At 45.4% G+C, this 21,327-nt stretch overlaps 1 protein-coding gene across 5 annotated transcripts in view; it reads left to right on the top strand.

Moving 5' to 3' along the window:
• Positions 1-21,327, top strand: part of PPP2R3A (protein phosphatase 2 regulatory subunit B''alpha) — a 141,953-nt gene that overhangs the window by 34,936 nt on the left and 85,690 nt on the right. For 3 of the 5 annotated variants that reach the window (XM_048863979.2, XM_075132274.1, XM_048863977.2), the window contains exon 2: positions 1,943-4,552. In XM_048863979.2, the coding sequence (XP_048719936.2) occupies positions 2,540-4,552 (2,013 nt within the window). In that variant the 5' untranslated portion in view covers positions 1,943-2,539. Of the gene's footprint in view, positions 1-1,942; positions 4,553-17,728; positions 18,044-21,327 lie in introns of those variants that run through there. The other 2 variants (XM_075132275.1, XM_048863980.2) reach the window with 2 other exon arrangements.

Raw genomic sequence — 21,327 nt, 5'->3', positions numbered from 1 at the left:
ATCCTATATAACATAGCTACTATTCAACTGTTAATTCTTGGTGACCTGCAAGAAGTCCCTTCTGGTTAATCTTTAGGTTATTACTCAGGTATCAGAGTTCTCTTTTTCAGCTTCAATTCTGTCATTGCTAGTGCGGTCTCTAGTGTCATTTGTTTTTTCTTTTCCTTCACTGTCTGCCAAGACTTTTTCAGAAGCTTATTTTTGGTTACTACCTCTGGAGTAATATCCTCTGGTATGGCTGAGCTTTGGATTTCTGACAAGAGTGTATTTTTTCCTCAGTTTAAGTCTCTTACTACATAATACTGATTTTGGAAGCTGAATTAGAGTTTAAATGGCAATCCTCATCTGGAGCAGATATCTGCCCCCCCTGAGGGCTGCTGTAATTTCTCACAACTCTCTTCTCTTTATTAAGGTTAGGGCAGAGAGTTCATGGAAAAATTGCAGTTAGTGGCCTTTGAGTGTGAGCTCTGAATGTTGTATGGTTTTTTTCATAGTGATATTTTTCTGCTGATAATCATGGAATTTCAGAATGAGATCTCTGGGTCCATCTCAATGCCCAGGCGGAGGAACAGTGCCCTGTGTGCTCTCTCTACATTTACCTCTCCCAGAGAGCTCAGATTTAACAACTCCACAACTAAAGTTTTTCCTCCTTCAGCACTTTCAGGCAGCACATTAATTCTGAGATTGTTCTGTCTTGCTCTGTTTTTTTTTCATCCAATTTAAGCTTCATCTCTCACTCTCTAGTCCAGGGGTGGGCAAACTTTTTGGCCTGAGGGCCACATCAGGGAATAGAAATTGTATGGCAGGCCATGAATGCTCACAAAATTGGGGTTGCGGTGCAGGAGGGAGTGAGGTCTCTGGCTGGGGGTGTGGGCTCTGGGGTGGGGTTGGGGATCAGGAGTTTGAGGTGTAGGAGGGTACTTTGGGCTGGGACTGGGGGCTTCGGACGGTGGGAGGGAGATCAGGTCTGGGGCAGGGGTGTGGGAAGGGGTGCAGCTTCAGGTTAGGGGTGTGGGCTCTGGGGTGGGGCTGGGGATGAGAGGTTTGGGGTACAGGAGGGTGCTCTGGGTTGGGATCAAGGGGTTTGGAGAGTGGGAGGGAGATGGGGGTTGGGGGTGCTGGCTCCGAGTGGCACTTACCTCAAGTGGCTCCCGGAAGCAGTGGAATGTCCCTTCTCCGGCTCCTACGCGGAGGCGTGTCCAGGAGGCTCTGCACACTGCCCCACCCACAGGCACCACCCCTGCAGCTCCCACTGGAGCGCTTAGGAGCCGGAGCGGGGCCAAACTGCGTGGTGCAGCCCCCGACCCAGCACCCCAGTTAGAGCCTGAAAGGGCTCTTCAGATTGTGAACCACAAACACTCTTCTTAGTAAGAAGTAACTCTCTTTTTTTTTTTAAGAATCCATTCTTTGCAGCTCTGATTTTGGGGGCTGGGGGGAGTTTAGTATGTTTAGGGGTCAATGGAGGCAGATTACTTTGCCTCAGAGCTCAGGCAGCCATGTTACTGCAGCCCCCTGCTGGTCTTCAGAATATATTTGACTTTACTTATGTGATCACAGTGTGCAATCTGGGCAGCGTGCAGTGTTGGTCTTCCTCACCCACCCTAACACCCATCCTCAGTCTCAGAAATGGTCAAAACATTTGTGCTAAATTTTAAGAAAAAACAATCTCCTTGAGCAGCCCAGAGGAAGTAGTTTTGGAATGTTACAAGGAGCTGAGAAAGAGTCTCTAGAATGGAAATGCATGGGCAGCCTTATTTTAAACATAGGCAGGCATTTCAACTGCATTACCATGTTTGGCCCACTGATTCTCATGGTGCCATTGCCCAATACAAGGTCATGTACTGGGAATTAGATCTGGTGTCTTACGTTTGGTACAGTATTAGTTAAGGTTACATATTCTCTCTAGTAATGATATTGACTCTTGTATTTGTTTTTATTGCAGGTGTCTCTCTTACCAGTTGGCAGAAACAGATTATTCCAGCTTGCTGTGGATTCCTCATTGTTATGTTGCAGCTGATTAGTATCTGCCTTTTTCAGCACAGAGCATCCCTCTCTAACACCCCAAGCCTGAAGAAGGAGAACAAATATAAGGGAAAAAACAGCTGTTTTGTCATTTCTTTAGTCTGGGAGCTAGTATGTGTTCTATAATGTCTCTTACTGAACCTGCCCTGGACTATGAGAAGGGAAGCAATGGATGCTGTTTTTGTGGTCAACAAAGTAATCTCTGCTTGGAGTACAATTTTAAGCAATGTTATATAATCAAACCTTGTATGTGCTGCTAATCAAACATATAAGTCAAACCTTATATGTGCTGCAGTGGCAGTTGCACCTTTACTGCAGATACTGCCCCAGACCTCGCCAGGATTATAGACTTTACAGTTCAGAGTTTTCTCTGTAGTTAAAAATTATTTTCTTAATTAATGGGTTGAGACTGAAATAGGAATGTTTTCATTAAACCCAGCCTGGGTTTGAAGAGGCGGTTGGACCTTCTGAGTTTGTGGTGAATTTCAGAGCCTCGCTGCTAAGGGGAATTCATGCTATGGCAGCAACCTATCAGCTTGTAGTCACTACTGTGAACTGTTACAGCAGTGTCGTGATAGACTGTCACTTTCAGCACACTGTGCATTACTGCACTGGAACCTGTCAGGTGTTCAAGCAAGGAGTTGCGTGCATAGTGGCCCACCACAGTATTTGTGCAGAGCTACTTCGAGTCCCTGCATCTAATGTCAGAGGTGCAGATCTAGACCAGAGACTTCCAACTCCTGAAAATGGGCTTACTTTGGCTGGGAATGAAGACTATCAGCAGATCCTCCCAAGTAATCCAAGGCTCAAAAAGGGATCTTCAGTGCAAGCCACCTGCAGTCTAAAAGATATCACTGGGGAAGCTATAAATCTTGCCAGTGGTAAAATAAAGGAATTCTCCTTTGAAAGGCTCAAAAACTCTTCCAGCCATGTGACCTACAGAAAAGGAAGGAAAGTGAGGTCAGAATCATTCAGCAGACGGTCACTTGATTTTGATTTGATTTATGGACACTTCAGCAACGATGAGAACTGCCCTCCCTTTGGCTTGTTGCAGACTCCCTCAGCTGGGGAGAAATGGCAGGAGAGCTGCAATTCTTCAGAGGGAAATGTGAATACTGCCACTTCCCTCTCCACCCAGGCCTTCTCTGAAGAGAGCTTTATCACCCAGATTTTGGAAAAGCACAAGCTGGACAGCTCTTCTGGTGGAGATATTAAAGTGTGTTTGGACATTCTGCTCAAATGCTCTGAGGACCTGAAAAAATGTACAGATATCATCAAGCACTGCATCAAAAAGAAATCTTCAGGTGATATCAGTGGGGGAAATGATAATGACGCCCTGGCTAGTTCTGAGATGATCTATAGGAATTTGATGACTAGGTTTTCTTCCTACCTGAAAAAGCTCCCCATTGAACTAAAGCAGCCCAGTCACGTGGAACTCAGTGACTTGGCAGAACTGGTTACTAGTTTGCATGGGTTGCAGCAGGCTCCCTTTTCCCCAATATTTGGCAATGAGCAACCTCCTAGGTATGAGGATATTGTGCATTTGCCATCCGCCATAAAAAAACCCTCTCTTACTGTAGAACTGCAAGATGGCCAGCATGAGATTGGCACAACTAGCCCGCCAAAACCTATCCAAACTAACAGTGGGGGCTTTACCTCAGACTCCTTGCACAGTGGCACCCAGCAGAACAACTCAAGAACTGTAAAAAATGCTTCTACTGTACCTCAGTTACTAACTGTAAGCCCTTCCAATTGTGTGTCTTCCATAGAAATGCTATACATTGAAGAGGAGTCAGATGGGGAGATAGTACTAGGCAAGGAAAAGAGGGCAGAACATAAAGGTAGCTGGGAGAGTTTAGAGAGCAGTCAACAGAAAACTGGAAGCCCAGATCTTACTGTAGTCCTTAAAGAGGCACCTGCCAGAGTTCATGCTGAAGCTGTTGCCCAGACCTCTAAGAAAATCACCTTTATAGAACCAGTCTCAGATTCTCTTATGAGTGATTCCAGGGCTAGCACTTCTTCAGGAGAACAAAGAGAATCAAGGGAAAACAACCAGGATGAGATAGATAAGCTGCTGTTGGACTTGGAACACTTTTCACAGAAAATGGAGAGCGCGTTGAAGGAGCCCACCGTGAAGGAGAACGATCCTGGATGTCTGAAGGACTTTGGCCAAGAGGGTGGGAAGGTCCTACCACTAGCTCTTGAAACCAAAAATAAAGTCTGTTTATTTCCTGACAAAAACTCTACTTCCCCTTTGTCAAAGACCGTGGAAACCAATGGCCACAAAATGGAGGAAGACGACAAAGCCCTTCTACTACGTATCCTGGAAAGTATTGAGGATTTTGCCCAGGAACTGGTAGAATGCCACATGGGCAAAGGAAGCTTATCCAAAGAGAAGGAAATGATGCAAATTCTTCAGGAAACCTTAACCACTCCGTCACAGTCCTTCCCAGCTGTACAGAGAAGTATGGGTGCTACTACCAAAGACACTGTCCCCACATTGATTCAGCAGGCCCCAGAGGTGATCAAGGTAAGACATCAAAGCCTATGGTTGAATAATGAGTGAAAGGGACACTGGAAATTATGAACAACATGTGAGTGTTGAATGAATGTGTGTACTAACATGAAAGGACATATCTGATTTACTGAATACGATGTGGACATGGATTGAACAGTGGCTTTTAAAAAAAATAAATGTATCGCAGTTTTAATCTGAGATCATCTCTTCCTTGCTGCAGGAAGAGCCTTTCTCCTTGATGGTTGTTCTGGGGTTGGTTCTGCTTGCAGTGTCCTGTAAGTGGGCCCTTTATACCCGGGGGCTAAGGAAAGGAAACTTCATTGCTCAACAGGTTACCCATGGAAACAAGAAATGAGCACCTACAAAACCTTGCCCTGGGCCTGGATGAGCCAGAGTAGCCTCCCTTACTAGTTCTGAGTGCTGGTGTGTCCCTTGCCTCAATTCAAAGCCCACAGGCCTGCCTTACCCTGCTTTTCTCCATTCCCCCGGAGCAGGAGAGCCAGCACCACCACCACCCCTGGAAAAGGGGGCAGAAGCTGGCGAGAGGCAGTTTCTTTTACTCTCTCTTCCAAGCACGAGGAGCCAGCGTGGAGTCTGGCATTTTTTGCAGTGGGGGTTCGGGAGCAGGGAATCCAACACACTGGTAGCCAGTTTCACTGTGCTGTGCTGTGCTGTGAAGCCAAGTGTGGATCTGCCCAGGAGATGGTGATGGCTTGGAACCTGTTGGGAGAGAAGGAGGGGCCTCAGTTGCTTGAACAAGCTTTGTGGCCTTGCCTTTGCATTAGGGTTGAATTTTCAAAAGCGCCCAGGATACACAGGCAGGGCCAGACTTTCCAGAGTCCGGCTCCCATTTAGGCACCCAAGTAAGGGCCAGGTTTCCAGCAGTGCCCAGTAGTGCCAATGGGAGCTTATGAACAGCTTTTTTTTTTTTTTAAGAAAAGCTCTGCGCCCAAATTGACCCCCAAGGCTCTGTGCCTTTTTTTTTTTTTTTTTATAGCATGTAGCTATCTGCGGGGGTGCTGACAGGGGCAGGGAGCTCTTCTGGCTCTGGCTGTGAGTGCTGAAATCTTTTTTAGACCTCAGACCCGCCGTCTGTTTTTTTTTTTTTTTTTTTTCATATTTTTTCAGGCAGCTCCGCTAATAGCGGGCTACAAGCAGAACCTTGTCTGGTATCACTAGCAAGGGAGAGAGACTCCTTCCTGCAAGAGAGAGAAGAATCAGTCAGGGCCCAAACTCTCTGAAATAAATGTTGGTCTTACCCTTGTTTGTTTATTTACAATGCAAGGGCAGTGGAAAGAGTCTAGTTGCTCTTCAATTATGAATTTCAAACAAAACCTTTATTGCTCCTTGCTGATGTGTACAGAGATGGCAACAACTTTTTTTGTTTGTTTGTTTGTTTGTTTGAAGGAAAATTTTCTGGTGTTTTTTGTTTTGTTTTTTCCAGCCTGAGGAATGTGTGTCCTGGACTTCCCTCTTTTCATGGGGGACTGTGGCAGTCTTTGGAAAGCTGGAACGCGGCTGTTGCCAGAGTCTAAAACCTGAGCCAGTGCTCTCTCCGCTCCCAGTCAGGGTGAACATGCCACCTCCTCATTTGAGCCTGGGAGAGCTGAAGAATTAGTTTCACCCTTCAAGGATGTCACCTTCCTATTTTCCAAAGACTTCTGAAGTCCTCCAGGAAAAAAAAGGATGTCAGGACTTGGTATTGCAGAAACAGAAAGCGCAATGCTAAAACATAGATGCTGTGTTTCTACATCATGACGAGAGCAGTAAACAACACAATTTTGTGGTTGTTGCTTTGGAGTTGTCCTGTCATACATGGTGATATTTTAACTAACTATGGGGAGGCAAAAAGAAAAGGAGGACTTGTGGCACCTTAGAGACTAACCAATTTATTTGAGCATGAGCTTTCGTGAGCTACAGCTCACTTCATCAGATGTATGTGAGCTGTAGCTCACGAAAGCTCATGCTCAAATAAATTGGTTAGTCTCTAAGGTGCCACAAGTACTCCTTTTCTTTTTGCGAATACAGACTAACACGGCTGTTACTCTGAAACCTGTCATTATGGGGAGGCAGTAAATGTTGCAACCCCAGTTTCCGTAATAGAGCTCTATTTTAGCCCCTCCCCCGCATGACTTTGGTTTGGAACATTTTGTTTAGCTGACAATTGCCAGGTTTCATCTGAAGACAAAGGAGACTGTTTCAGGGAAGCCCTTGTTGTACTAAGTGAGGCAACTGTAAAATGTGGATAACCATGTTTACTCACTTCTCTAAAGTGCTTTGAGATCTTCAGATGAAAAAGCGCTAGGTAACTGCAAAGCTAAGAACCACATCTTTCCGATGGGGTGACTGGCACCGCAAGGTTTAGTGAATTGGCTGGGAGGCACTGTGGCTATGGAGCCAAGCACTTTATTAGGTTGTGGCTATGGAGCCAAGCACCTTATTAGGTTGTGGCTATGGAGCCAAGCGCTTTTTACCCATAATCTGAGTTAAAACAGGGTGTGCCCACTTGCAGCTGGCCAGTTTAGTAACAGTGTCTCCGGAACATATGTATCTTTTCAGATATCCATTGAACAAAGCTTGGACTCCATAGGAACCCTTATTCACTTGCTTAGCACTACTCCCTCCTTTTACTGAATAGTCTGGAAACCAATCTACCCCACTTCTGTAAGACTTTAAAAACTGCCTTCACTTACCTACACAAATTCAGAACTGAAAGATGTAAACAATGAACAAAACCCCTCAAGTGCTGAGAAATTCCAAAAACTCCAATCACTTTGTACCAGACCCTCTGCTGGCGTGAACTAGTGTAGCTTCATTGAATTCTATGCTGGTTAATGCCAGCTGAAGAGCTGGCCACTTGTTTAAGAAAACAGTTAAGGTTACAGTATTTAAAAACAAGGAAATGAACAGTTAAGGGCTTCATCAGTCTTACTCTGTGTATGTAACAAATGCACATTATACTTATTATAGGCAGGGCTGGTATCACTCAGTCTTATTAAGTCTGCACAACACTTCCCATTATAAAACCCTGTTTTCAATTTGACTTATAACTTTGCCAAATGTTAACTGTTTTGGCTGAAATGTTCTGTGCGGGATGTCTGCCTTAGCTTGAATGTTTTAGGAAAATTTCAGCTCAAATGGTTCATCTGTTTCCGAGAATGAGGTTAGGGACAAATACATATTTTACAATGTTAAAAAAATTCTGACATTTTCTTTGCAAAGTTCTTGTGCCCCTATGCAGGGCCGGCTCTAGGCACCAGCAAAACAAGCAGGTGCTTGGGGCGGCACATTTCTAGGGGCAGCATTCTGGCACTGACCATGCCGCACCAGAAATGTGCCCCCAGCTCGCCTCCGCTCTGCCTCCACCTGCTCCCCTGAGTGCACCGCCACCGCTCCGCTTCTCCCCCCTCCCTCCCTCCCTCCCAGGCTTTTTCGCGCGGCAAGCCTGGGAGGGAGGAGACGCTGAGCAGCAGCACGCTGGGGGGAGGTGGCAGTGGTGGAGCGGAGGTGAGCTGGGGCGGGAAGCGGTTCCTCTACCCCCCTCCCCCGTTACTTCCTGCGCTCCCCTCCACTCCGCCGCCTCCTCCCCTGAACGTGCTGCCTCTCCCTCGCCTGAGCAGCGGCGTGTTCAGGGGAGCAGGCGGAGCGGAGGTGAGCTAGGGCAGGGGATTGCGGTGGGGGAGCTGCAGGAAGCAATGCGGGGGAGAAATGCGGCATGCCTGGGGGAGGAGGCGGGGCCGGGGATTTGGGGAAGGGGTTGGGAAGGGGCAGAGTTGGGGCAGAGCCGGGGGCAAGGGGGGGGCATGAAAAAAAGTGGGGGAGGCTAAAAATCCTAGAGCTGGCCCTGCCCCTATGCTCCGGAGTAGGCCCCTGAAAGTTGGCAAGGGATGGCCTTTGAGTTAGGGATGTGCCTTTTGCTAGCCACATTTTGGTGAATTTTCACTAGGATAAGTTATACAACTTTGAAAAATATCAGTTTGCACACGCTCAGCAGAGACTTGTTTGATTTTAAGAGTTAAATCTCTGAAAATTCCATCCTCACGGAGCACAGCTTCTACGTGTGACCAGAGTGTGCATGTGCCATTGCCACAGAATATGCTCCAACCCCAGGCTACAGGGGCAAAGTAGGACTTTCCCTGTAATTGCTGCTCCAGGCCAGGATGGGTCCAACACCAGAACTGGGTCTTAGAGCAGGGAGGCTGTTTCTCCTGTGCTCTCAGTGACATCCCTGCTGGGCTCAGGTAGTGTGGAGGAGCAGCTGCCTGAATTGAATGGAGAGGGGCCAGGAACCAGACCTAGGGGGGCTGAATGGAAGGGTGCATGAAATAGATTGGGACAAGGAGCCTGGGTGGGGATGACTGAGATTGAAGGCTGGTGGAGGGGGAGAGAGGGACACTGGGACTGGAAATTCATGGGGATCCTGGAACTGGATAGGCAAGGAGACTGGAACAGGGAGCCAGGGAGGGAAATCAGGTGTGGATGTGGGGAATACTGAAATTGGATGAGGAGCTGTGAGGGAGACAGGTCTAGCTAGCTAGGCAAGATGACAGAACCAGTGAAGTGAGGGTAAGGAGGTGGGGAGGGGGAAAGGAGATATCAGACAAAGAGCTGGAGTTGGGGATGAGAACTGGGATTGTCTGGGTAAAGAGACTGGGACAGAGTGCCAATGGCAGATGTGGGGTGCACTGAGATTGGATAAGAAGCCTGGAGAGGGAGATTGAAACTGGGAGCCAGTGGAAATGAGGAATGTCGAGGCAGGGGTTGACTGGAGAATGGGGCAGGAGATAGAGATTGTGGTGTGGTGGGAATGGCTGGGCAAGGAAACTGGGACTGGGATGAGAAACTCAAGAAGTGGAGAGTGGAACTGGCTTGGTGAGGAGAATAGGACTGGGATGAGGAGCTAGAAGTGGGGAAGAGACAGGACTGGGACAGGGAGAGGAAGAGGTTGTAGTGATAGGGCAGAAGAGTGTCTGCCCACTAGAGAATGCTCCCCTCCAGAGCATGAAATGGAACCCAAGGTTCCTGAGTCTGCTGTTACAAATATCTGTGAAGCCCATTGGCAAAGTGTCCTTGGCCTCTCTAATGCTGGTCCACATAGAAGGTAACAACCTACTACTGCTATCAGTTACTCCATTAGTTCGGGGTGGCGGGGGGGAATCTAATGGTTGCAACTCTGCTGATGTCCCACGTGGGTGTTAATATGATGTCACATGATGGAATTTCTGTTTTTTCAGTTTGCTTTTTTTAAAACCTACACAATTGCAGAATGTTAAAAGATCATTAAGGTTGCAAAGTCAAGCACTCACAATTAGGTTATACCAGCTTTTTCTTCAAATGATGGTCACTATTGTATTTCACTGAGGGTTATGCATTTGCACCATGCTCCCAGAGTTGGAGAATTTGAAAGTAGTGTCTGTTGGCCCACACATGTGCCCTCCCTCATCTCATGTTCATGTCTGAGGTGAGAAAGGACAAAGCGGACTGACTGCGTCTCCAGTTTCTCCTCACCTCCACATGGTCCGGGTCAGAACTTTCAATGTCCTCATTTCTGATGCACTTCTAAAAAAGTTAGTTGTACATAGTCTTATGAGTTTTATAGTAGATTTACCAGTTTTATTATTATTTTAGTTCTGATAGTTAATAGTTTTAGTGCTTGTTTTTAGATAGACTTTAGGGTTTTCACTCCTCCTCCCCCATACCTACTTGCGGGTACTGGACTATGCGAAGGACTCCAGGCTTCAAAGTCTGAGCCTCCTGCTTGCGATTCTTCTTGGTTAGCAACAACCAATAATACTGCCTCTGCTGCCTGGGGGAAGCCCACATTGTGGCCATGTCTAGTATTTGCCAGTCCTTCCACCACCGCACCCTAGAAGACCGGGCACTTCACCTCTGGAAGCATCTCATGGAGCTCGCCATGAGACCTCACTTGGACCCAGGCCGGGGAACTCCCCCATACATCATCCTGATTCAGTGAAGAGCGCACCTCCCACTACCACATCTGACTCCGGTGCCAGCAATACCATCCCCACAGACCCCATGGTGGGGCCTAGTCAAGAGGTAAGGAAGCACACCCATAAGCAGGGACTAAGCAGTGTTTAATTTGTAATGAAAGAGATGCCAGAGGTCAAGCAATTAGGTGCCAGGGCTCAAGCAATTTTTTTTACTTTCATAACTGCGTTGGCAGGCCCAGAGGTGCCAGGGCTATGAACTGCCAAGCCTAGAGGTGCCAGGCTCAACCCTGGCACAAATTAAGCACCAGGACTAAGCCTTCCTCCAAATCAAAGAAGATGGATGCTCTTTCCACCTGCTTGGCCCAAGGGGACGGCGTATGCTCTAAGTCTGATAGGCACGAGAAAAAGACCCATAAGCAATGGGATCCAGTGATTCCAGGCACTGATACATTGGTACCACCATCTGCTGGAGCCCACAAAACACGTGACCCTCCCATACCAGGAAAGACCCCAGCTCTGGTACCAGTACCTGGGAAAGAGAGAGTGCCTCTCACACCAGGGTGATCCAGAACAGTGACTGAGCCTCAGGATGTATTTGCCTTCCAGATCCAGAGTCACCCCCTCCATAGGGTCCCTCCACTTCTAGAGAGATCATATCTCCAAGGCCTCTGATATGGGATCCCTCACCCCCTACACGGATAAGCTACACTCTTCCACCAGCTCCGACGGTACCGCCATTGGAACCAGAATTCACCTTCTCCTCTTCCAATGAATTGGAACTGGAAGAGCCACCTTTATCATACCATTCGTATGCACCATCACGGAGACCATCACATCCCTGGTGACATCTACCCCTCAGTCACCACAGATCCATTGGTACCCCATTCTGTGGGGACTCCCACAACCTCCATCGGATCCAGCTTATTGGCCATATTTGGGACCCTGGACACAATATTATCCCTTGGAATCTGCCCGGGCCATGAGGGAACCATCACCTGCCTCCCCCTTGAGGGTACCCACCGGTAGGCAAGCAGATCCAGTGGTGGAGGAAGAACTTTTTAGCCTGGTCCCAGCAGTTCCACTAGAACTGGCAATATTCCCTTCCTCATCTCCAGTTGAGGAGGTGACTACAGCATCCCCTCCCACACGGGATGATTTCAGACAGTTTCAGGAGCTGTTATGGTAAGTTTCGTGGGAAACCCCAAATTTCTTCAGAAGAAATCCAAGACTGCTAGCATAAGCTGCTGGATATTCCTCCACACTTTGGGGTCAGCGAGAATTGTGTTACTAATTAATAAAGCCATTCTGGAGCCTGCCAGGATACTGTGGCACACCCTGCTACATACACAGCTATCCCCAAGGGAGCAGAAATGTTCCTGCCAAAGGTTTTGAGTTTCTTTTTTTCATCCACCTCCAAATTCCCTAATCGTCCAGGCTGTGACAGAATGGGTCAAACAGCAACACCCCCGATCTACACTGTTTGATAAAGTGGGGAAGGTCTGGAGTCACCTTCTACCACGTAAAGTATTTTCATCATCTAGCCTGCAATTCATGATTGTGAATTATCCGGCATTTCAGACAAATATGACTTCCTGAATTACAGTAAATTAGAGGAATTTACGGATAGCCATCCACAACACAATAGTGCTCATTTTCAGGCACTTATTGAAGAAGGGAAGTTTGTGGTCAGAACGGCCCTCCAATCTGCAGTAGATGCAGCGATACCTCCTTCAGGGCCATAGTCAGGGCTACAGCCATAGTCATGCACAGGGAGTCTTGGCACCATTCTTCTGGTTTTCCTAGGAAGATACAGAACACTATTGAAGACCTCCCTTTCGACAAATTCCATCTTTTTAACCAGAGGACAGATGAATCACTGCATATGCTAAAGGATTCCAGGGCTACTCTTCGCTCATTGGGCATCTACACTCCTGCCCTGTAATGAACATTCCAGTTCCGGTCATCCCCCTGACACTACAGGTCTTATCAAGTATATTCACAGAGACCTTTTGAGCATCCAAGGAAATGTCAAAAGGCACAGAGGTCTCGCTTTCCGGTGCCCCCCTTGCAGGCTTCAACATCACAGATACAGCCTCCAGCCATGAGGTATTCCTGATGCAAGCCCGAGAGTTGCCAACTACTATGCCTACCACCTCACGATTCCTAGTCCCTTTGGGGGTCATTTAGCACTCTTTTCCTACACTTTGAGTGCAATAACAATGGACAGATGGGTGTCAAACATCATTCACCATAACTATACGATCAAATTTGTGACAGTACCCCCTCCAAAACCCCCTCCATGCCCCCCTTCAGGGACCACTCTCATGACAGTATTCTCACCCAAGAGGTGAACTTCTTGTTATAACAGGGAGCAATAGAACGTGTTCCTCTGGAATATCAGGGAACAGGATTCTACTCAACCAACACCCTCATCCCAAGAAGAAAGGTTGGTGGATATCAGTTCTCAATCTCTGGCACCTCAATCATTTATCCACAAACTCAAGTTTTTTACGGTCACGCTGGCAGCCATAATTCCATCCTTAGAGAAAGGCATGTAGTTTATGCCTCTCAGTATGAAGGGCACTTACTTTCACACCGATATTCATCCTGCCCACAGACATTTCCTGAGATTTACAGTGCGTTCCCAACATTTCCGATAGAGTCCTCCCTTTTGGGTTAGCTGCTGCTCCCAGAGTCTTCACCAAAGTATTTTCTGTCGTAGCAGCCTGTGTCAGGAGTTACAGCATCCTTGTATTTCCATATCTCAACGATTGGCTCCTAGCCATGGGATCCAGACAAGAAGCCCTCACGTCAACCTCAATGTTACTCAACCTCCTTTTCTCTCTCAGAATCAGTGTCAATGTCAGATAATCAATCCTTGACCCCACACAGTCTCAGGACTTCATCAGGGCTTCAACCAGTTTGATGACAGCATGAGCTTACTTGCCCATAGACAGATTCCACACAATGAGCGGCATCATAACATAATAGTGAACAACTTGCCTGTCCCGCCTTGGCCACATAGCTTCATGTACCTACGTGACCCCATGCCTTTGCTGCCTCCCGACGTGGCTCCAGTCCATTTACTTGCCAAACTGCCACTTCACAGACTTCATGCTGACAGTCTCCACCAAAGTACTGTCATCCCTCCAGTGTTGGACAGACCCACGTGTATGTGTGTGGGTTCCCTTTCTTCCCTCCTCCCAGACAAGACAATCATCACTGATGCATCCCTGGTGGGCTGGGGAGCCTACCTGAATAACCTCATGACTCAAGGAATATGGACTCCCTGAGAATTCAGGATGCACATAAACACCCTGGAACTCTGAGTTGTGAGAGAGGTTTGCCAATCCTTTCTTCTCTTTGCACGGTCCCCTCATGTTCTCATCATGTCAGACACCTGTGAAGCAAATAGGTCTCTGGTCGGGGTCCTCCATCTGGCGAACATGTCTTCTATGTCAACAAATGGGAGGAACAAAATGGGCCGCGCTGTGCGCAGAGGTGGTTAATCTCTGGAATTGGTGCATCAATCACTAGATCCTCTTGTCTGCAGCCTATCGTCCCAGGACACATAATGTCATCATGGACTCGCTCAGCAGACATTTTGCGATCGACCATGAACGGGAATTTCACGATTTGGTAGTACATGACATCTTCACCCAATGAGGGACCCCGACCAGAGACCTGTTCACTTCAAAGATGATCAGCGAATGCATGACATACTGCTAAAGGGGAGACCTCGGTCACCACTCCCAGGGTGACACCCTCCTACTCTTTAACAGCCTCTTGTCAAGTAATTACAATAATATATAAATCTCCCCAGCAATCCATAGGTGATGGGGAAAAAAAATAAAATGCAATTAGTTTCAGAAAATTAGAATGTAATACATTGTAGAGAAATAGCCCACAACACTCACGCTCAATGGGACGAAACACCTGGCACCTGAAACCTCTAAGGCTGCGACCGCTAATGGGAATACCAGTGCTGCTAAGGTGTTGTGGCAGTTCACTTGAGTTTGGAACCAGCGTAACTAAGCTGCTGCCCATTTCATCTGTATGGAATGCTTTCCACGTAGGAATTGGGTTGCAGCTGTATCCAGTGACAACAGCTTCATTCATCTACCTCCATCAGGATTGGGCCTCCAAGTTTAGGTGTGAGTGAAAGTTTGTCTGCATTCTGATGGGTAAATAAGAGATCTGTTACATTTGGCATCTCTCAACTCATCCTTTAAGCAGGACCACTTACAGTGAAGAGTTGTCTCAAAGGATGGAAATGTATTCTGATCTGTTCACTCAGAAAATTTGATGAGCAGGGTTTATTCTGGTGACTGATGTGGGCTTTGCCCTGTAGCTCAGCAGAGCTAATAAGGGGTCTCTCTGCTGCATAGTTCTATTAGTTCCTTTCTGGGTACTGGAAGTAATGTGCTTGACATCTACTATACCTCCAAAGCTGGGAATTCAGATTTGTCAAACTGGGTCCCATTGTCAACTACATTTTTCTGGAATGTCAAAGCAAGAAAAGAAACCTCTTAGATCTTTTATGACCTGTTCACCTGGGCATGAAAAGTAAATGTCTGCCATTCTAAAAAATAGTCAGTGGCTTCCGGATAGCTATGTCCCGTTTTTCACACAGGTCTGGGGAATTTCTTTTAAAGACTATTGCTAAACCTGTGGGTACAAGAGGTCTTTTGGTATCTTTCTGGACATTCAGTACATTTCAGTGAAAGATGAGGAACATACACCCTGTCACTGCTGGTTCAAAATAAATCAACATCTGGTACCCTGCCATGTGACTGTGGTAACGAATCATAGCAATGTGGAGCCTGAGTCCTGGCTGGGCATCTAGGTGCTACCACAATATTTATAATTCATTAAAATAAAGAAATTAGAATTCTTCCTAAATTCTTGTCTGTCTTTGTGCTTCTCTGGAGAGTGCCTTCCTAGAACTTTCCCCAGCCCCATTTCTGCTACGGACTTACAGAAACAATGCACGTATTCTTACAATAATAAGCAGAAGTAAAGGAGTTTAAATGAACACTAAAGGATTGGACTTATACAACTTTCTCATTCTAAAGTCCTTTTGTAGAGAAATATGACACATAGCCCATGCTCTACCCTGATCTGACTGCTTGGGAGTATAGGAGACCCAGGAGAGAAAATTGTCTTGAATTTTCTGGCCACAGATCTGTAAAGAAATCAAAGAATACTGTAGTTTCTGCCATATATGCCAGCTGGTGGCTCCCAAACATACTCTTCTCCCTCTTCATTCAGTGGATATTCAATTCAGTTGGATTGGGCTTGATGTGATAGGACCTTTAGAAATATACTGCAATTAGACACGCACCTATGCTAGCTGACTTGGGCTCACGGGGGTTGAGCTATGGGGCTGTTTAATTGCAGTGTTGACGTTCGGGCTTGGGCTGCAGCCTGAGCTCTGGGACCCTCCCGCCACGCAAGGTCCCGGAGCCCAGGTTCCAGCCTGAGCCCGAATGTCTACATTGCAGTTAAACAGCCCTTTAATCTGAGCCCCACGATCCTGAGTTAGCTGGCATGGGTCAGCTGTAGGTTTTTAATTGCAGTGTAGATGTATCTGGAGCACCAACAGGCGTGGTTATATGTTGTTCAGAGTTGACTCTGCCACATAATATGCAGAGGCCATTTCTTTGTACTCCTTTGCAGCACAATTTGTCACCAGGTGTTCTATTAAGTGGATACCCAAGATAATGTTAACAGATAATGGCACTAGCTTTATGTCCCAACAGCAACAAGCAATGTGCTCCCTCCAGAATTTTAAGGTCCAGATCCTCAGCTGGGGTATGTTCCCATATTTCCATAGGCTACGGTAAAATCATTGAAGTAACACCAATGTGCACCAGCCAAGGATCTGATACAACATAAGTCTGTCATCCTCGAATGCTCATTTAAGCCATTTGTTTGAATAAGACTCTTAAGAGAATGCTGTACAAATTTGTGACCACCAAAGCCTGTAAGTGGGACAAGTTACTCCCAGATTTGTTGTTTGCAGTCCAAGAGATCCCACAACCATCTACAGAATTTTCCTTTTATATTATTGTACGGGATAAAAGCCTGTGAGCTTCTGGAGCCCCTACAGGGGTCCTAGTGAGAGCAAGGGACCAATACAGAGAATGTGGTCCAATATGTCCTTAATTTGGTGGATGACTGGACATTGTAGGGATATTTGTAAAATTATTCTCAAAAGCAGGATTATAATAAAAATAGGTGTATCAGCTGTTGTGTGTTACCAAACACAGAAAGTAAGCTCCTGGCAAACTAGCTGGGACCATCTAAACCCAATGGGGATGGTAGACTGTGGAAGTGGATTAGCTAGGAAAGAAAAACCAGAGAACTGATGTTTGCTCATCCTGTGGAGCAGGAATTGGACGTAGGTCCCCATTGCCAGGCACATGATCAGTACTATTATAAATTATACTGTTCAGAGAATCAAGCCAGCACCCCGATGTCATAAACCAGAATCATCTGTGTGAGTCTCTTCAAAGTAACATAGTTAGACACTGGCTGCTCCTCACGCCAGAGACAACAAAGTGAGAGCTGTGGAAAAAGTAAATAAAAAGGATAACTCATTAAGGTCTCTTTATAAAACCGTTTTTGTAATAGCTGCTCCAAAATGCCTGAGTTTATTACCTAAGGTCACCCTACCATACTTCTTTTAGATGGCGAGAAACAAGGTGATTTACTTTTTCCAAATAAGGAATAAAAGTTAAGCTTTTCTAAAAATAATAGTCTACAATTTGAATTAGAATTAGTCTTGCTTCACTGCTTCATCAGCTCAGAAGGCAGAGGCATCATAAACCTCTTAACACCATTTCCACATTGGCCTGTGCTTAGAGCATATGTTTTTAGCCCAGCAGGGGTTGACTGATGCAGGTTTACACATCACATTTCAGCTTTGAAGCTCTTAAAATAAGAACTATTGGGGAAGGTGATATATTTAGCTACTTTTTCAGTGTGTCTAACTTTAGCACTCTTGGTAGTGGTGGTGGGTACCTCCTTTCCCACAATACCCCTGGCCTATTACAAGCCAAGGACAGATTTTCTGTCATGTAGCCAGCAGGGGAATAGATTCTGTTGTAGATCATGTTTCTCGATAAAGTATTGCAAGAAGGCATCAGGAGATACTGGTAGTGCTGAGGGATAGTTTAAATGTCAGAAAAAAAAAGTGTGTGCCAGGGGGCTTTGGCTTCAGGATTCAGATACTACGCTAGGACACTTTCCCTGTGAGGAAAGAGAAGAGTTAGTATGTTTCTACATGAAATCAGTTGCAACTCCTTGCCTGTGAAAAGCAAAAATAAGAAAGTGATCCATTGGGGCTGACGTGATCTCCTACAAAGACTCTGTACCACAGCTGGAAAGCAAAAAGATTGCTCAGGAACTTAGCAAGATGATGATCAAGGAAACCTCTCTGCGAAGAGACCCAGACTTAAGAGGAGAGCTTGCTTTCCTTGCAAGGGGCTGTGATTTTGTTCTTCCATCTCGGATCAAAAAGAGGCAGAAGTCATTCCAACAGGCCCAGGTTTGAAGTCTTGGGTTTCTTTTTATTTTTGTATTACTTTGTGTCTTTTTATTGGATCAGGGAATGTGACTGCGTTCCCTCTAGGCTTCTCTATTTGCAGAAAGTTATTTGCAGCCAGATACTAACAGGTTTATAAATAGACCATCCAGGCTTAGAGTTAAAATGTCTTATTCGTAAACAAGGGGATGAGGATGAGGACCACAAGGTATAGGGAGAAATAGATAAAGAGGATGAAAACTTTGTTGCACTGTTTTTAAGAGAAGCACCATTGGTGGGTGGGTGTCCCATCGGGCTGCTCTGAGTGCCTGGATGGTTAGTATTTTGCTTTACATGCCATGCTCAGTGATCCAAACCACTGCTCTGTTGTGGAGGCTTTGTGCTGCTCTGTTGACACAAATCTGCCCTGAAGCCTGCATAGCTGGTCTTGGGAGGATCACACCAGCAGAGGGTGCTCCTCTGCGCCACCTCCAAAGCTGTCTTGTGACTTTTTTATAAACTCTACATCTATATGGATCACCAGGGACTTCAGTGATTCAACTTTATTGGTAGGGTCAGCAGCAAACGTGTTTGGACTGATTCTTCTTCGTCCCTGAAATCTGTTTTGTTGGTTGATTAACCAATGACCATGTCATAGCAGCATGCACCTTATTTGTACTTAGACATACCCTGGAGCTTTGGGTTGAGAACATAGATAATAAAATGAAGTGGAGCAAGTGCTTGCTGCATCTGTTTCTTCACTGCCTGTAATGTAAGTTTGTCCTTAAATATTTCTCTGTGGTGTTTCCTGAAGTACCTTCCAAATGTCTCGACAGCATTAATAATGTTACAGCCATCCATTTGCACTTTGTCCAAGCCAATGGAAATATTCAGTCTGTTCTTCTAAATTTCTCTTCATCCCTATGTTTACTACATAGGCAGTGACAACACCATCTGTTTTGTCACAGTTATCTGCACAAATTATCATCCAGTTATGCTAGTTCTTAACAAACTACTCAAAACAATTAGCTTCTGAATGCCATTAGGCACCTTGAGGTAGAATAAGCTATGATCTGGTTAGCTATTTTATGCACAGCTTACGAAAAGTGGTTATTATGGAAGTATTTTACAGTTTCAACTATATTTTCCTTTATTCCTGGAGTATCTGTCTTTAGCTAAAAGGTGCATCAAGTGACCACTCCAGCTATATGTAACAAATTATAGATTTATTTCATTATCACTTTGTGTCAAAATCTTCCTCACATTTGGCATGTTTGTAGATCCATTTGTCACTAAGCTGTGACAAGTGTGTATGACACTTGAATTTGCATTTATAATTTGTTATAGATGGTAGTGCTCCTTCTGTCAATTACTGAGCAGTGTGGGCATAGCCTGATATGTAACTGGGGAATCATCCTCTAATGGGGATGTTTTTTGGTGGGGGGGCCTGCACAGGGGTCTGCTCTAGGCCCAGTGCTATTCAGTATCTTTATCAGTGATCTGTAAGAATACCAAATCATTGCTGGTAAAGTTTTCAGATGATACCCAAATTGGTGGAGTGGTAAATGATAAGGACAAGTCAGTTCTACAGAGCAATCCAGATTGCATGGTAAGCCTTGAACGACATTCATTTTCAAACAGCTAAATGCAGGGTTATAGGTCTAGAAACCCAGAATTTAGGTCATGCTTATATAGAGTGAGACTGGATTTTGGAAAACAATGACTCTGAAATGGACTTAGCAGTCATGGTGGGTAACTAACTGGACATCAGCTCCCAGTCTAATGTGGTGGTTAAGTGAGTAAATGCAATCCTTGGATGTATGAGCAGGAGAATATCAAGTTGAAGCAGGGAGGTGTTTACCATTGCATATGGCCTTAGTGAGATCATTCCTGGGGTACTGTGTCCACTCCAGGTGTCCTCACTTCAAAAAAGATGTTGAGGTGTCCTCACTTCAAAGATGTTGAAAAATTGTAGAGGGTTTGGAGAAGAGCTACAAATGATTCAAGGTCTGGAAAACCAGCCTGACAGTAAGAGACTAAAGACGCTCAATCTACTTAGTTTATTCAAGAGATGGCTAAGAGGCAACTAGGTCATGGTCTACAAGTCCCTACATGGAAGAAGAATTCTGATAGCAGAAAGCTCTTTAATTTTGCAGACAAGGCCAGAACAAAATCCAAGATTCCAAAGGCTGGAAGCTGAAGCTAGACAAATTCAGCCTCAAAATAAGGTTGATATTTTTAATAGTCAGGGTAATTGACCACTGGGAATAACTTTCCTAGGATGTAGTGGATTCTCTGTCACGGGAAATATTTAAATTGAGATTATATGTCTCTTTCTAAGGACCATGCTCTTGCTCAACTGGAATGTATGGGTTTGATGCAGAGAAACCTCAGTGAAGTTGTGTGGCCTGTGCTATGCAGGAGACCCCTTCTGGCCTCAAAATCTAAGGATCTATATGTAATTTGTTTCTGTCCTAAGATCCTTTCTGACTTCAGGAAAAAGAATGATTTTTGGAGGGCTGATTAGCAAATTACACATTTAATTTTGTGTTGCAAATGCAAAATGTGGCATTTTTATGTGTCGTGATACCTGTGAGAGGTGAAGTAACCTAGCTTGGTGTCTCTTGTTTCATGAGTTATCTGGTTACTAGGGCTGTGGCCTGGGGAGCTGGTCTATGGCTTCACCAGTGAGTCAGGATGCTGTGCTACCACAGCAGCAGTGGGATAAAGGAAGATTGAGACTCATATATCCCAAGGCCAGAAGGGACCACTGTGATCATCTAGTCTGATCTCCTGTATAACACAGGACAGAGAACTTCCCTGAAATAATTCCTATGGCATATCTTTTAGAAAAACATTCAATCTTGATTTAAAAATTGTCCTTTGTAAATTGTTCTAATGGTTAATTACTTTCACTATTTAAAATTTACATCTTATTTCCAGTGTGAATGTCTAGCTTCAACCTCCAGCCATTGGATCATGTTATTCCTTTCTCTGCTAGATTGAAGAGCCGATTATCAAATATTTGTTCCCCATGTATGTACTTGTAGACTGTAATCTTATATAGACTGAACCCCATCTCTTTGTTAAGATAAATAGATTGAGCTCCTTGAGTCTATCACCAAAAGGCATGTTTTCTAATCTTTTAGTCATTCTCTTGACTCTTTTCTGAACCCTCTCCAATTTTTATCCTCCTTCTTAAATTGTGGACACACTATTACAGCAGTGGTCGCATCAGTTCCAAATGCAGATGTAAAATTATCCCCTCTACTCCTACTCGAGATTCCCCTGTTTATACATCCAAGGAT

Source organism: Caretta caretta, chromosome 9 (assembly GCF_965140235.1).
Source record: "Caretta caretta isolate rCarCar2 chromosome 9, rCarCar1.hap1, whole genome shotgun sequence".
In the NCBI taxonomy this organism is placed as follows: domain Eukaryota; kingdom Metazoa; phylum Chordata; order Testudines; family Cheloniidae; genus Caretta; species Caretta caretta.
Note: the sequence above shows the minus strand (reverse complement) of the source record. Positions and strands in the feature narration are given on the sequence as shown.